We start from the raw sequence: 17,384 nt of genomic DNA, 5'->3' as shown, positions 1-17,384 counted from the left end.
GAGGGCCCAGCCCATTGTGGGTGGTACCATCCCTGGGTAGGTGGTCCTGAGTTCTGTAAGAAAGCAAGCTGAACAAGCCATGAGCAGCAAGCCAAGATGCAGCACCTTCCATGGCCTCTGCATCAGCTCCTGCCTCCAGGTTCCTGGCCTGAGTTCCTGTCCTGTTCTTTTAGATGTTCCGTTAGATGACATACAGTGATATGGAAGCGTAAGCTGAATAAACCCTTTCCTCTCTAACTTGCTTTTTGATTGTGATGTTTTCATCACATCAAGAGAAACTAAGACAGTATAGCAGTTCACTCATCTTTGTGTGTAATGAAAACCGTATTAATACAACTTGTTAAACTTTCTTCTTTTAAAGAGTTTGGATTCTGACAAGCCCAAAGAACCAGTAAAAAGATCTCCTCTTCGCCAGGAAACAAATATGGCCAACTTTTCTTACCGTTTCTCCATATACAACTTGAATGGTAAGATTTGATTAAGTAAAGTTCTATAATATAGGAATAATAGAAATGAATTCTAAATGTCAAATGGTATAAAAATTATATACGTAACTTGACTGAGTTTTGGTTTTCTTTTTGAAAATTCGGTGTGTGCGTGTGCGTGTGTGTAGGTATACACACGAGTGCCGGGCCCAGCAGAGGCCAGAAGTGCCAGATAATCTTGAAGTTAGACTTACAGGTGGTTGTGAACCATCTAACATGGGTGCTAGGAATGGAACTCAGGTTCTCTGAGAGAACAGTAGATGCTTTTAGCTCCTGAGCCATCTCTTCATTCTGAGTTAACTTATGAATATTCAGATTAATCACAGAAAAAGAAACTAGAACATAACATGAGTTTCTTGTCATATATTTAATATTTGATATTGTGCATGCTAAGGAGAAAGCTCACAGCAATCTCATTGTATTGTTTTCTGACTGGATTAAAGGCTAAAGAAAATTTTTCTTAATAATTTAAAAATCAGCCTGTGTGACCTGTTTTTAATGTACCTAGTCACTTCTTAGTGTTTGCAATAAATGTTCTAATTTTTTTAGACTTTCTCCTTTATGCCCTTCTCTCTCTTGGTAATAACTATATCTACCTGGATATTGACCATATTAATAGTTGCCCTAGGGGTTCTACTGTGTGATGGAAACACCATAACCAAAATTGGGAAGCAAAGATTTATTTGGCTTATACTTCTTTCATTGAAGGAAGTCAGGACAGGATCTTAGCAAGAACCTGGAGGCAGGAGCTGAAACAGGCATGGAGGAGTGCTGCTTACTGGCTTGCTTCCCCTGGCTTGCTCAGCCTGTTTTCTTATGAAAGCTAGGACCACTAACCCCGGGATGGTACCATCTACAGTGGGCTGGACTTCACTAATTAAGAAAATGCCTTACAGCCAGTCTTACAAAGGCATTTTGTTTTCTCAGTCAGGGTTTCCTCCTCTTGGATGACTCTCATTTGCATCAAGCCAGCATAGTAGTACAAAGTTACTTGAGAGATTGGGATAAAACCATGGAATAGTACAAAGTGTTTTCAGTATTTTGTCTTTAAACTTACAACTTTATTTACAACTATACAGTCTTACCAGATATCTGAAAGGATAGGCTATTTGCTTCTAAAAATTCTCTCAGGACTTAAAACAAAACCTGTTAAGTACTTTATTTGATTGATTTTAGGTCCAATGAAATGTATTGTTTTGCTTTTTTCCCCACTGCCTGTGGCTAATTTATAAATAGAATATATAGATTTTGATTATGTTCTGAAACTTTTGTCTTCTCTGTAGAAGCTCTGAATCAGGGTGAAACTGTGGATCTGGATGCCCTGATGGCTGATCTCTGCTCTATAGAGCAGGAACTGAGCAGCATTGGCTCAGGAAATAGTAAGCGTCAAGTCACAGAACCAAAAGTTACTCAGAAGCAACCTGCTAGCCGACATACGACCAAACATGGCACCCTGAGAGGATTATCATCTTCCTCTAATAGAACAACTAAGCCTTCCCATGCTAACTACTCCCTGGATGACATCACTGCACAGTTAGAGCAGGCTTCCTTGAGCATGGATGAGGCTGCTCAGCAGTCGGTAGTAGAAGATTCCAAGCCTTTAGTGACAAATCAGCACAGAAGGACCGCCTCAGCAGGCACTGTGAGCGATGCTGAAGCACGCTCTGTCAGTAACTCCTCCCGTTCAAGCGTCACTTCTGCAGCCTCCAGCATGGATTCTTTGGATATTGACAAAGTGACACGCCCTCAAGAACTTGATTTGACAACACACCAGGGACAGCAAATTACTGAGGTAAATAGAGAAAATTTTTATGTTATTTTGGCCTTAAAATACAGAGAAATTGCTGTGTTTTGTTTCAGTATAGTTTAATTGACTTTCTTACATCTTTAACATTTAAAATTTATCAAAAGTACTTCTAAGCTAAATAGTCCACAGAAGGAGTGTACCACCAGACATAGCAGTATCAAAAAGAAAATGAGTGTTCAGAAAAGTCACCAGATACTACTGTTTATTTTAAACTCACACCCAAAATTCGTAAGTGAATACAGAACAGGAAGAGTGCCATGAAGAACATTATGAGACCAATGCCTAATGTATATGGTATAGCTTTTGTAAATGAGTAAGAGCATGCCTCAGAGGGGCCTTAGACTTAACATTAATTACTGTAAGATATTACTGCTTCCTGTGCACCGTGATGTTTTCAGAAGCCTTGGTTATTTCTGTTCTTACCAATGTGGGCACTTTTCCATACAACTACCTATCATTTAATGAGCCCCAGAAAGGTCCCACGTGAACAGCATGGACTCTGAAGATGATATGCCTGAGGTTGCAGAACTGAGTGGACCTCATCTCAAGCAGTGGACTGGCCTGTTGGGGGTCTATGAATGAATGTTAGCCTGAACATAAGTACACTGCTGATGGGCAGATGAAGAACGAGCTCTAGGGAGTGACTGCTTTCCCAAGTGACTTGTTTCTATCTGTGTAGTCCCACTTGTTACTACGCTGCTTCTGAGCACATGACACAAAGCCAGGTGCTGTTCTGCTCTTCAAGCTAGGGCAGCAGTCAGCTGTCATTCATCCTTTCAGGTTGCTTAATACACATACACTTTGTATCTTCCAGAAACTGTCCACGTTTGCTTGTAAGTTTGACATCTTTTTAAACTCTTTATTTTTGTTTTAGTGGGATTTGGAAAGAAAATAGAAATACCTTGTTAGTATCACTGTAACCTCTTGACCTGCCTAGAGATATGGCTAGTATATCTGTGAGACTTAAATGGAGAAAACTGATTTTTCCTTTGCTAGAGGGAATCAATTGCAGATAGCTTCTTTAGGGATGGGACCCCATGTGCACTTCCCCCTCTTAGTGCTGGGACCCCATCTAGCTTAAACTCTTGCAGGCCTTGTTTGTGCTGTCTCTGTGAGTCCAGATGTACATTCCTCCTGTTATATCTGGAACATTAATCTTAATGCTCCTTCTTAATTAATCTCCTTCTCTGTGTATTTTTTTCTGTAAGCTATTTGAGAGTTGGCTGCATTTGTCATGACCTTTTTCTGTTTGTCATGGCTATTCCCATTTCTAGTTTGTGAGAACAACCTTGACCATATAGAATTTATAGACTTCTTTGATCTAGTAACTGAAATAGTGCTACAGAACATGTTTAATGGATAGTACATAGAAAAGTGAAGAGAGTCTTAATCTAACAAAGCATATGGCATGAAGACACAGCAGAAGTAGTTATGCATTCCATAAGTAGCTACTTAATATCGTACAGATACTCAGAGCCTAGGCACTGCACTGGATTGCAAAGAATAAACTGTCGTCAACAGGGACTGGAGAGATAGCTCAGTGAATTAAGTGCTTGCTATGAAAACATGGGAACCTGAGTTCAGATCCATAACATCCATGTAAAAACTAGGCATGATGATATAGGTCTGTACCCCAGTCCTGAACGACAGTGATTTGTGGGTCCTGGAGTTTGGTAGCCAGACACCATTGCCAAATGAATGAGCTCCAAGTTTAGTTCCTGTCTCAGCAAATATGGTGGAGCATTATTGAGGACGATATCAGACATCAGCCTGTGACTACATAGGCATACACAAACACATCACACATGCAAGGTCATTAATCACTTTGAAGGTTAAATACAGAATGCTTTACCACTCAAAGGTTGAAATCTTTGAGGGGAAAGAGTTGCAGAGAAGTGAGGAATTAATGGGAGGCTAGGAAGTGGCCCAACTGCCACATATGGATTCAGGAAATATGGCAGTACAGAGAAGCAAGAGGCAAGAGGCAGGCTAGCCAGAACAGTTGAACTTTTTTTTTTGCCCTGTCCATACCCTAGCGGGTTGGCCCATTTCAATGTCAGGCATAGTGAAGGAGGAATGAGACATGCTTAGCTTCTTATAAAACATGAACAGGTGGATCGGGAAATGTGAATTTAGTACAGAATACACTTTGCTGATTGAGACATGACTTTCTCTGTAAGGGAAGAAGAAAAAGAGAAAGGCAAAAGCCTGAGGTGCTGGGAATGTAGCACTGGTTTTGAGGGATAATGAACATAGTGGTAGGAGACTAGAGTATGGCCAGTGGTCCAGGGCAAGTAAAGGCTCGTTAGCATAAACTGCTTCTGGACAACACTGCTGCAAAGGTTTTCTAACAGCTGGATTGTCTAGAAGTGAAATAAGGCTATTCTTAAATTGTTAAAGATTAGGCGGATCATCTGGTTCTTAATTTTCTTTCTAATTCTTGTGTAAAAGAATAAACGGTAAAAAATATTTCTATTTTTTTCATTGCTGCTTGTCACTTCAGTGATCCGTTTCTCTTTGTGCGTGATTAGGAGAGCTGCTCTTTTCACCTCCATTACCTATCATTGTTTTCCTTCCTCCATTTTCACAGCATGCTATCTCTCTGAGCTGTCCCAGTAAGCAGGCCAAGCACCACTCTGACTTCACAGAAGAGCAGGCTGAGCTGACACCTGTAAGTTCTGTAAGCATGTCATGGGGCTATTTAAGTAGACGAAGAAAAATAGATTCATTAGAATTCCAAATGATGACGTCTGATCATATAATTAGGTCAACTTTTCTTTTGTTTAAAAAATTTAGTTCTTTAAAAAGACTTGTAAATTTAAAAACAAAAAAATCTACATCAAGATTAACCAGACCCAAAGTCTCCACAGTTCAGTGAATTTCCATACAGCTAGAGTAGGCATTTGGGATGGAAGCTATGGAGCTATGGAGCTTCACATTAGATTTTACACTTTAATTATTGGATATATTTTACGTACTTGCCCACCATCAAAAAACAAAACAAAATAATCTATGACAGGCAGAAGTAGAAAAACAGCTTTTTTTGTCTCTCTTTTTTCTTCAGGTTATACTGTACCTAGTGTACATTTGTTTATATATGAATATTATTGGTTGGAATCTATATGAGAGTGAACATGCGATTATTTTTCTTTCTAAGCTTATATGACCATCCATTTTCCTGCAAGATATTTTATGATAGTAAATATACATATTGCTACCCCTCAATAGGAATAATAGGTGTTAAGACAGTCTATAGGAAAAATTCAAGGGAAATTATTATTAAGAACACAAAGGAAGATTTTAAAGCACTTACTATAGACACTGCATGATTTTCACAGTGACTGTATTAATTTACACTACTTCCACTAACTCTTGACGTCCCCTCCAACATGGTTGTCATATCTGTTAACAGATATTTTGATTAGAGTGAAGTGGTATCTCAAAGCTCATTCGTCCATCTACCTACCTACCTGTCTGTCTGTCTTTCTGTCTATCTATGTATCTATCTATCTATGTATGTATCTATCTATCTGGTTTTATCTGGTTTTTCAAGACAGGATTTCTCTGTGTAGCTCAGGAACTCACTCTGCACACCAGGCTGGCCTTGAACTCACACAGGATCTGCTTGGCTCTGCCTCCTAAGTGTTGGAATTAAAGGCCTGCACTACCACCACTTAGGTTCACAGTAGTTTTTATTTGCATTTCCCTGAATGCTAGAGATATTAAACACTTTTTAAAGATAATTATTGACCACTTGTATTTCTTTTTTGAAGACTGTCTTTTCAGTTAATTTACCCATTTGTTGATTGGCAGGGTTTTTTCCTCCCATGGTGCTCAATTTCTGTAATTCTTTGTAAGTTCTGTCTACAGCCCCTTGTGTGAACTGTAGCTGAAGATTCCCCCCCATTGTGTGTGTTATCTGTTAACTCTGCTGACTGTCCTTTGATGTAGAGAAACATTTTATTTTCATGTATTTCCATCTGTTGATACTTAGAGTTAGTTTCTGTGCTGTTGGTGTTCTTTCAAAAAGTTCTTGCCTACCCCATATCACCTCTGGTTTCTTCTAAAAGTTTCAGTGATTCAGGCTTTAAATTAAGGTCTCTGATCCATGTTGGATGATGTTTTGTTTACAATGTGAAAAATACAAACAAATATTCTGCAGGTAGAAATCCAATTTTTCTAGCACTGTTTGTTAAATTTTTCAAATAAAAGTTAAACCAGATTTTAAAGAAAATGAGCAGAACCAGATAGCCACCTTGTAATACAATGCTGTTGAATGTTAACACTCAAGGTAGACTACCTATTATAAGGGATTTTTCTTATTGACACCACTTTAAAATTCTGAATCTAAGGGCCTTCATCAGCTTCTGTAAACACTGACAGATTTAGCTGTTCTTCAGGGTGGGACTGTAAGGTGTACTTTTTCTTCTGTACTGGTACTTAACTAAATACTTAGTTTCAAAACTGTATTCTTTGGCTAGTATTCATTCTTTTTACCAAGCAGTAGCTTGTAATCCATTTCATCCTCTTTTAAAAATAACAAATACTTTATAACACTATCTTTACTACTTCCAACAAAATTCATAGTTAACAAAAAATCTCCTACCTCCCTACAATATAAAAGAATATAATGCCCTAACATCTAGGATAAAGAAAAACAAACCTAAGTAATTTATAATAAAAAATACGTAATGCATAAATATTTTGCCAGTGCTATTAAAGAATGCTAGATAGTAATGAAAATCCATGTGTTCTTAATCTAGAGTTCTCATCGAAGTGATCAGTAGTTTGATTGTTTAAAAAACACCAAAAAAAGGAGAAAAAAAAAAAGAGTAGACTATGAGTGCCCTGTGATGGTACCAGACACGACATGTCTGTGTGTGGTGGGAGAAGACGGGAGGGGCCCTGAACTGGAGTAGTGATGGTGGTGTGCTAAGACAGGCTCAGCGGAGACTATGGAAGACTTGGAGTTCTTCCTGCCTTAGCAATACTGAGTGATTGCATTTTAAACACTCCCCATCATCTGGCTGTAGTTATGGTGATAAGTCTTTTGCAGTTTTAAATGAGATAGGGTAGTAAGAAGTTATTTTTGATATTTGATTTTTGTAAACATGTATTTCTCAAACAGTCTGTACTAATGAAGTTCAATGAAATTCCTGAATTTTGTATTTTAACTAATATAGTATTTAGTTCTTAATTTTGTTCAAAGGAATTTTAGATCTCAGTGTATTTGACACTGCCAGTTGTGATACTGGAGGCTCTTACTTCAAGCTAGGGTTCCATTAGTAATGGTTTCCATTATTATAAACAGTTCTTCATAAGTTTTACACACACACACACACACAAAAAAAAACATGGACAGGTGAGGCCAACACGAACAGCACGGGTAAGAGGGAAGGTGAATATAAGCAAATTACCATGTTTACATGCACGAATGTCATCAAACCCATTATATTTGATATTATGAAACATAATAAAATAAAAAGTATAGAATTTTCTCAGTCTGTTTCACAAGACAAAATAGTCTAAAATCCAAAGTATGAAAATTTATATTATACAAAAAATAATTTGTGTTTTTATATAAAATACACAAGACTTTTCATCTATGATTTTCCATGTTACGACATAAATGTCCTGTGGGGATGGATCTGTACTTTATGATGTTGTACTGTGCTTTAAGCCATCTGGCATCTCCAACTATCTTCTCAATAAATACCGCTAACCCTTCCTCTTATCTTTATTGGGAATGCTCATTATACCCTCACCATTTTTCTGAGATACCAAATTCAAGACAGCACTTGCTACCTCTGAGAATCACTGATCTCAAATGTTTGCTTATTTTCTCATTTCCTCTACCTATGCCACCCTTCCAGCCTCCAACTCATCCTCCAAGACTCTACATTTTCAGGAATACTTTGCTGAACCCCTAATTTTGGTATAGGTGCTCACCTGCTCCTCCCTCCCATCCATGCCACCTAGCACAGTTGATTATAGTTGTCTGTGGACAACACAGGAAGATATTAGGGAATTAAAGGCCTGGCAGCTCAGAGAGAACAAGGACTAAGTTTCTTGTTCTTAGACAAGGCAACAATATGTGACTACCTTTTCTACTCCAGGGCCTGGTGTAGCTCCAGGTTTGAAGTTAGAGTCTAAAGAATGGCTGAATGGAGAGAGAAAAGGCATAAATAGAAGAGAAAATGAAGACATACAAGTGTGAGTTTTTGTTTATTTTTATTGTAATGGATACCACAGTGTACCACACTGTGTACCACAGTGTGCATGTGGAGTTCAGAGGACAATTCTGTGAGGTTGGTTCTTTCCTTCCATCTTACGTGGGTTCTGGGGATCAGACTCATGTCAGGCTTTCCACAGCAAATGCTGTGCCACCTTGCTGACCAGAGTGTATTTTTGCTAACTAGCAGTATTTGCCAAGAAACCTTGGCTGTTAATGGCACACCTCATTTCTCCAGTAAGAGGCCTGATCTCTCTTCCTTCTGAAAGTGAGGATTAAGGAGCACTGTGTAGCTAGCTGATACTAAAGAGGGAAATAGGTAATGTAGGTATTTATTTAAAAGAGAATTTATTTTAGCTCTGGTTTCTAGGTGCCATGCCTCCTGTTACACACATCTGTAATTTAAATACAAGCAATATGGATCTGCCCTCCATTAAAAAAAGGCTCTGACATTCTGCTTTTCTAGTTTTTTCTGTTGTTCAGTAAAACTTTCAACCCAAATAATTATTGTACTTTCAGAGTATTGTCCCCATTAGCAAAGTACTGTTCAGTAGTATTTTCATAAGTCATTTTTTATTATTTATAGTAATAAATGAAACTCATATGATGTGTAATATATTTCTGGATCAGGTCTCTCTCCCCCCAAAATCTAAACTATGTCTTTTTTTTTTAAATTACTTTATGTGTATGGGTCTTTGTCTGCATGTGTGTCTGTGCACCACATGGATGCTTGGTGCCTGTGGAGGCTGAAAGAAGGCATCTGTTCCCCTAGGGCTGGAGTTACAGACAGCTGTGAACGTACGTACGTACATATGTATGTATGTATGTATGTATGTATGTATGCTGGAAATCAAACCTGGGTCCGCTGGAAGAGCAGCCAGTGCTCTTAAACAGTGAGCCATCTCTCTAATCCCCATGACTTTAAAAAAAATTACATTATTAAGTAGGAGAGGAGAACATGCACATCACCACAGTTGTAAAGAAGTCAGAGGACTACTGTGGAGAATCGATCTCTCCTTCCAGGATGTTCTGAGGTAGGGTCGCTCTTATTGTTTCTACCATGTTGTCTGGCTATTCCAGTCAGTTCTCCTGTCCATGGAAATCTTGCCACGGGAGTGCTGGAGTTACAGATGGGTGGCACCACATCTAGCCTTGTACAAGGACTTCAGGGATTAAACTCATGTTCATGTGTGTACAGCAAGCACTTTCACCTGCTGAGCCATCTGGTCCCCTGGATCTGTTTCTTAAGCAACCACCAAAATATTTTCTGAAAACCAGGTGCTAAGATGTTTATAACTAATTACTACATTAAGTACATATTGTAAGCTTTTTTTAAGCTTATGTTAAAATTGATGTCTGGAATTAAATTTAACAAGTCATAGCTTTTGTGGTGATGTGAGGCAAGCTTCTCTCTTTCTCTCTTCCCTCCCTTTTTGTTTTCTTTCCATGGTTTTTGAGACAAGGTTTCTCTGTGTAGTCCTGGCTGTCCTGGAACTCACTCTGTAGACCAGGCTGGCCTCGAACTCTGAGATCTACCTCCCTCTGCCTCCTGGGTGCTGGGATTAAAGGCGTGCGCCACTAGGGCCTGGGGTAGATTTCATTTTCTAAAACTAGCAAGATAGCACAGTCAATAAAAGCACCTGTCATAGAGTAGGTCGCAGGCGGCAGCTCCGTACTCAACCCCAGAAAACCGAGAGAAACAGGGACTCCCAGGAGCTTGAACTCACGCAGCATCCCAGGCAAAAATGAATCACCCGTGATGCCTGCCATTAGAAGTTCTAATCCAGATGGGCCAGAAGTCAGGATCCTCGCCCTTACCCTCACCCCCTACCTTTTCCCAGCTGCACAAGGTTCCCTGAAGCTTGGCAACTGCAAGATCCTGCTTGGAAACTGCAGATAGACTCAAAGCAGTGTACCATATCATCTGAAGAATAGCAAGGAGACCATAACTCAAGCAGTGTACCATATCTTCTGAAGAATAGCAGGTTGCAGTCCTCCTCGCCCCCATGAATAACTAGGGCCTGCCAGTCGGGTCAAGTGGCACCCAGACGTGGGGCTCGAGGAACGGACCCCTCTGGACGGACCCTCATTGAGAGGATGTGCGCAGGACATCAAGATTAAGCGAGACAGAGATCAAAACCCGCGACCTGTCATCCACGGAACCAGGTTGATGCTGCCATCAAGAAGACGGTTGAAGTTCATTACCATCAGCCGAAAATTGAAGAGGATCCAGAAGTGACTCTGCAAGAGACTGACACAGCTGCCAGCTCCCCTGCCTCCCCCCTACGGTCGACCGCTAGACTTCCACGCCCTCCAGAAGGGTTCCTGGTATGCCTGGCTTTGCCCCCGTTTCTCTCGATAGAGAGCTTGGCCTCTTGATCACCACAACAAAAATTGGCTTTTTCCTAAACCAAGGCCGCCCTTGATATGGCCGCTAACATTGGGGAGCCTTCCTTTATGACAATATTACACCCCAAACTGACAAATGGTTGGTAAATTGAACATTTACAAGGGACTAGGATGGCTGTGAGTTAGCCCAATGACGGGATTATTGTAGGTCCACTTCCCAGGGGCCCACCCAATGCAGCCGAAAAGGAGTGCGTGGTGCTGGGAGTGGGTGCAGCCTACATGGCCTAAGACAGGGCCCTCACCCTCCTTTCACCCACATCAGAGTCCCTTGACGTTGCCCATCGTCGACAGCCTAAAACCTTCGACCATCGATGTGACTCGTCTCACATCAGTGTTTTGGGGTTGTGAACTTGTCTAAGACCCCCCATAATTAGACATCCAAATTCAAAACTCACATAGTTGGGATTGATCATAAGATGCCTTCTCTAACTAAACAGAGAAGGGGGAGATGCCAGAAGCCAGGACCCTCGCCCTTACCCTCACCCCCCACCTTTCCCCACCTGCACAATGTCCTCTGAAGCTTGGCAACTGCAAGATCCTGCTTAGCAACTGCAGATAGACTCAAAGCAGTGTACCATATCATCTTAAGAATAGCAGGGAGACCATAACTCAAGCAGTGTACCATATCTTCTGAAGAACAGCAGGTAGATCATAATTCAAGGCAGTGTACCGTATAGACCATGACATGTTTCAAGGCACAGGCCAAGAAGATTTTGTACTTTTCCACCATCTGGCCCCTCTTACCCCCTCCCCTTGTGAAACATGCTATAAAAAAGCATTTCATGTTCAAAAATAAATAAATTATTTATAAAAAATAAATAAATAAATAAATAAATAAAAGCACCTGTCACCAAGCTCAGTGACCTGGGCGTGACTCAGTGCTTACATGGTGAAAGGAGAGAACTGATTTTTACATCTTCTGACTTCTACAATGTAGAATGTGTACTCCAACACACATGCACACAAGACAGAGAGGCACCACAATTTTTTTAAACTTGAAATGTGATGTGGTTAGATGAATATTGATATTCCATTATTTGGGGCTCTTTCTGGAAAAGTAACCTTCCTAAGATAAATTGTGATACATTTTCAAGAAATTATTTTCTTGGGCTGGAAAAATGGCTCAGGGGATAAAACACACTTGTGTAGATAGAAGACCAGAGTTTGGATCTCCAGGACCCATATAAATGTCAAGTGGGCATGGTAGCCTGCCTGCAATCCCAGCCACTGGAGACTGAGACAGGATTGCAGTAAAAGCTGGCTAAATAGACTAGCCAAATCAATAAGAGACTCTGCCCCCTTCTACATGGTGGAGAATAATTGAGAAAGACACCAACACCAACTTGAGGCCAGCACAGGCACATACATGTAATCAACACAAACACATACCCACATATGGAGATACACGCACACACCTCACACAAATTACTTTTTTCAGATTCATGCTATGTCTTACATATTTGTGGAAAATATTGTTTCTCATGTGTAAATGACAAAATAATGAGTGAACGACATCAGCAAAAGCAATAGCTTGTATTTTTAAATTTTGTTTCTATTCTTTCTACTTCTGTGTGCTTTCTAGTCTGGGTTGAACAGTAATCTTAAACTAAATTTGAATTTTCAGAAACTTCTGCCTACCTACTGTTTTATGGATGAGATAACTGGTCTTTATCTTTGACTTTTGCATAAAGATAAATGAAGGCCTTGGAATAATTTTCTCAGTTCTTAATGTTTGACCTTTTCAGTGAAGATCATGATGGATCCCCCCAACACACACCACTAGGTTTCTTTTTGTTGTTTGGAGAGAATGAATGAGAGAGGCTGGTTATACAGTTTCATCTTGAACTAAAACTAGCTTTAGCAATACAAAGAAGTATCATATAGTAGATTCAACACAGTGTAGATTTGTACTAAGTTTAAGTTAGTATCTTTATAACAATGCTTCCAGTCTTTAATATGCTGTATCATCTATATAGACTTTTTGAAAGTGTCTACAGATCTTGTACCTATTCACTGGATTTTATTTCCAAAAAAATTGTCAAAGTAATGTGATATGGTTAGATTTATAAAGTATTCCGCTAAGGAATACTTTTTGATACAATACCTTCCATTCAGCATTCATTGCTTTCAATTGTGAAAGTAATTACATGGTATTAAACACTAATTCAAATTTGTTAAGCTATAGGGAAGTTCAAATGTTACACATATCAAAATAGTTGCAGTTTAAGAATTAAATGTACTTATGTACACTTGCATTACAGTGTGCTATTTAAGTTATCAAGAGGGCCATGAGAGAGAGGTAGGTAAGTTGTAAAGACAGTATACTACTCTTCCAAAGAATCTGAGTTCAGTTTGCAGTTATCCACTCCAGGTAACTCACACTCGCCTGCAACTCCAGCTCCACATGCACACGCGAGTGGACACACACATTCATATCATCTAAAATAAGATGGATATTTTTAAGTTATGAAGACTGTATAATTGGTAGTTAGGTACTACATTATGTGCGTCATTGCTAGTCAGAGAGATATTAATTGAATAAACTTAAATCACTTCGGGGCAAATAGTCACTGTTCATTTTCTGTGAAAGTCCTTAACTCTGTCCTGTAATAAAAGGATTGATAAAATTTTACTGGGAACAAAATATCAGGCAAAATACATGAGTGTTTTTCCTCTTGGCGTGACTTTCACTGAATTGATGAGAAACAGTTGCCATTTTTTACAATGTTTGTGTTCTGATTAGAATTTACTGCTTAAATCTCTGTAATCCTATAGATTCCTAATAGAACTACATGTACTCATTGGCCTTTGACACAGTTTTATGTGTGCTTTCTGCACAGCACTCTTGACCACTGGCTTGTAAGACAGACTAGTTCCATGATCTTTGCATGTGTTACTCAGAACCAGCAATTGGCAAGTCACCTGGAACATACCCATGGGCATAGGTGGGGCCTTTACCTCTCACCTTCTTTTAGTTGTTAGTGCTGGTTTGTTGTTGGTTTTTTTTTTTTTAATATTTTATTCTTGACGGACATATTCCACTCAGTTACAAAAATAGATGTGAAATAAATTATGGAGTCATTCTCGCTCTGTCTGTTTTATTTTAAAACATAAAGTCTCCACTGACTTCTCTCATTGCCTTTTTTGTTTTTCTCTCTTCCTGCACAAGCACTCCTATCTGGACAGGGAAACCTCCCTTCTCCTGAGAAACATTGCAGGAAAACCTTCCCATTTGCTGACCAAGGTGATGCCTCTGTTTTCCACATGCATGTAACTATGTACTGCCTTGTAGACAGAATATAAGCTCTGGTTTTGCTTGCTTTCTTTGTACCCCTTTCTTATAGTAGCACTGTTGTCTTTAATACAGGGTGCTATTTCTCTTGCTGCAAGTAACTGTCTTCTTAATCTAATGACTGTTAATATTCAGAGCCAAAAATATGTTTAGTAATTTTCACCTGATTTTAACTTCTACTGATGCCTAGTATTACAAGTGTGTTGGACTTTTTGTAGCTTAATTTTCTATAGCATTTCAAAGCCTAAAATCATTGCTTTTATTTAACTTTTGCGATGAATGGTTTTATGCTGTGAGTTTCTTCTGCAAGCTTTACAGTCCTTGCTCACATTATTGCCTCTGGTTTAATTACATCATTTACTTACATAGACAGGATTTTTATTTACTAACTTAGTCTTACTGGAAGAGAAGAATTTCTCAGCTTTTTACCCTCAATTTGACTCAGTTCAGCTGGATTTTGATGGAATACTATTTTATAACTAAAATCTTTTACCAATCATCATTAACTAGGTAACAATAGTCAGAGAGATGAATGGCTATTTGTTTAATCATTGTCTTAATCATTATCTTATTTAGATAGCACAATGTTAAGTTCAAGAATGCCAGACTTGCTTATAGTTTCTGAAGAATAAACGGGTTTTTTTCATTATTCATAGCATAACCTTAAGAGATAAGCTAAATGACTAAAATCAAAATCTCTAAGAAGCAGCTCAAACAAAAGCCGCCTTGACAGAGTGAGCAGTAAGACCCCTTCTTCCCCAACCTCCTTTCTAAATCAACTCCAGAGTCACAGAGAAGCCCTTAGGTCAGAATCAGAAGGAAATCTATGCAGGTTTTGGCCATATACTTTCTATCCTGAGGAACAACCTCATAACTTAACTATGCTCTGTTCTAGAAGAGAGTGCGAGCTTTTGCCGTGTCCACTGTCATCTGTCCTTGCTCCCGTTGTTCCAGGTAGTTGATAGCTGCTAGGGTTTCCTGAATGCATCTTCCTTACTAACACATCAGTCTTGAGAGACCCCTCACCCATCTTCTTCCTGAGGCCCCACATTGTAGATATATTATCTTTTTGTGTTTAGGGCACTGTCATTCTCCCAGTGACAGGTTGAGCATTCTGGTCACCTGTCAGTGTCTCAGACCTGTAATGAGCCTGTTGCGATCCTCAGAGTTTACTAGGTTTACCTGTCCGTCTCATTCCCATTGCCTCATCATAGAGCAATCTCAGCACTCACCCAACCCAGCAAGCACTACAGTTGTCTCGGACCTTGCCCCACACCTGTGTTTTATACTCTTCCCAGATTGAGTTTAACATTTTACCACTTCTCTTACCTGTTTGTCTGGTAATCTTATTGACCCTTATACTATGAATGGAACTAATTAATATATAGCCCTTTAAATTGGACATATTCTTTACTCTTAGGGAACACACAGTCTCTTATGATGATAAAATAGTCAAGCATTGTGGTACACACCTGTAGTCTAGCATTTGGGAGATAAAGGCAAGTGGATCATTTCATCTCAGCTATACAATAAAATTGAGGCCAGACTGGAACTATAAGAGATCCTGTCCTCAAAAATTAAATAAATAAATACACACATACATGTGTATATGTATCTGTATATACAGACATGTAAAAATACCCAAATTATGTTAAGTGCTATGAAGGAAACAAAGGTGTAGAGAATACTGGAAATGGAATGGCATCATGGAAGAGGCAGTAGATATTCCTAAGCAACCCAGACCATAGAGCTTCTCAGATGAACCTTACTCTGACGGTTGACAGTGCCCTTTCTGTCAAAACACCTAGCTCTTGTAAACTATGTGTCCTTGGTGCTGGGCACTGAACTCAGAACATTTCATATACCCAACATATTCTCTGTGCATTGAGCTGTACCTTTTGGTCCCAAGTATGTGTACCTCTGACATACCAACCTGTAGAGCAATTTGGCTTTCTACTATAAAGCTTGGTATCCCAGTTCCCAACCTCCAGATGTCTGCCAGTGTTTAAGAACAAGGCTAAGGGGCTGGAGAGATGGCTCAACAGTTAAGAGCATTGACTGCTTCTCCAGAGGACCCAGGTTCAAATCCCAGCTCCCACAAGAGAGCTCACAACTATCTGTAATTCCAACATACACGCAGGCAAAACACCAGTGCACATAAAATTAAAAAAAAAACATGCTAGTTGTAACCATCGTTTTCTTTGCTTCAAAAAAGATGCTAAAATGCTTTTACATTATGTCTTTAACAAAGAGTTTATTTATTGGTACCACAAAATCTAAGACTATAAACTATTAAGGACAATAGAAATAAGTTATGGTATAATGAATGCATAGTTAAGCGCTTAATAAATATGTGTATGATCTTAGCAAAACAGTAATTTTGTGAGTCTTAGTTGGTACAGTGGCTCTAATAATCATATAAGCCTTGTATTTTTGTAGAAATTTAAATTAGATATCATATATAACTGTGGTTTAGCAAGCTTTAGATATTTAATTAATGTTAGCTTTCTTAATAAGAGTTTAATATAATTTCATGATTTCTTTTTTTTTGTTTGTTTGGTTGGTTTTTTTTTTTTTGTTTTTTTGGTTTTTTTGTTTTTCGAGACAGGGTTTCTCTGTGCAGCCCTGGCTGTCCTGGAACTCACTCGGTAGACCAGGCTGGCCTCGAACTCAGAAATCTGCCTGCCTCTGCCTCCCAAGTGCTGGGATTAAAGGCATGCGCCACCACTGCCCGGCCAATTTCATGATTTCTTAAGAGACATAGTTAACTATAATTCTTCTGATTCTAGGCCACATTATACAGTAGAGCTTCCAATAAATGTTAAATTATCACTTCAAGTTCTCTTTGAGTTAATTTGTTACTTTTTAATTTTTGCAGTCTATGATTCCAGAGAAATTACAAACCACTCTTAAGCTCCTTAGTTTCATTGTTTGTTTGGTTTCTCAGTTGCAGTCATTTTCTACCAGTCCCTCAGCCACTGGAACTGTCTGAGTGCTGACATTCTGTGTTTACACCCCAGAGAACGTTGTTACCCAGCATTGGTTTTCATTTAATCGTAAGATCTTTACCCAGGTTTTGTCCTGTGTGCAAATTTGAGGAGGGTTGGCATTTGATGGTTATTGATAGCCACATAGGAGTTTTTCCAGTAGAAAATGGGT

At 39.1% G+C, this 17,384-nt stretch overlaps 1 protein-coding gene across 3 annotated transcripts in view; it reads left to right on the top strand.

The window, feature by feature from the left end:
* The window catches only part of Raph1 (Ras association (RalGDS/AF-6) and pleckstrin homology domains 1), a 75,514-nt gene that overhangs the window by 33,991 nt on the left and 24,139 nt on the right, over positions 1-17,384 (top strand). Inside the window, exons 3-5 of one of the 3 annotated variants that reach the window (XM_028765611.1) lie at positions 362-467; positions 1,769-2,277; positions 4,883-4,963. In XM_028765611.1, coding sequence (XP_028621444.1) covers positions 362-467; positions 1,769-2,277; positions 4,883-4,963 — 696 coding nt within the window. Of the gene's footprint in view, positions 1-361; positions 468-1,768; positions 2,278-4,882; positions 4,964-14,102; positions 14,178-17,384 lie in introns of all 3 variants that reach the window. The other 2 variants (XM_028765612.1, XM_028765613.1) reach the window with 2 other exon arrangements.

This window comes from Grammomys surdaster, unplaced genomic scaffold, assembly GCF_004785775.1.
Source record: "Grammomys surdaster isolate TR1022 unplaced genomic scaffold, NIH_TR_1.0 165, whole genome shotgun sequence".
Lineage (NCBI taxonomy): Eukaryota > Metazoa > Chordata > Mammalia > Rodentia > Muridae > Grammomys > Grammomys surdaster.
This window is presented reverse-complemented; position numbering and strand designations above follow the sequence as displayed.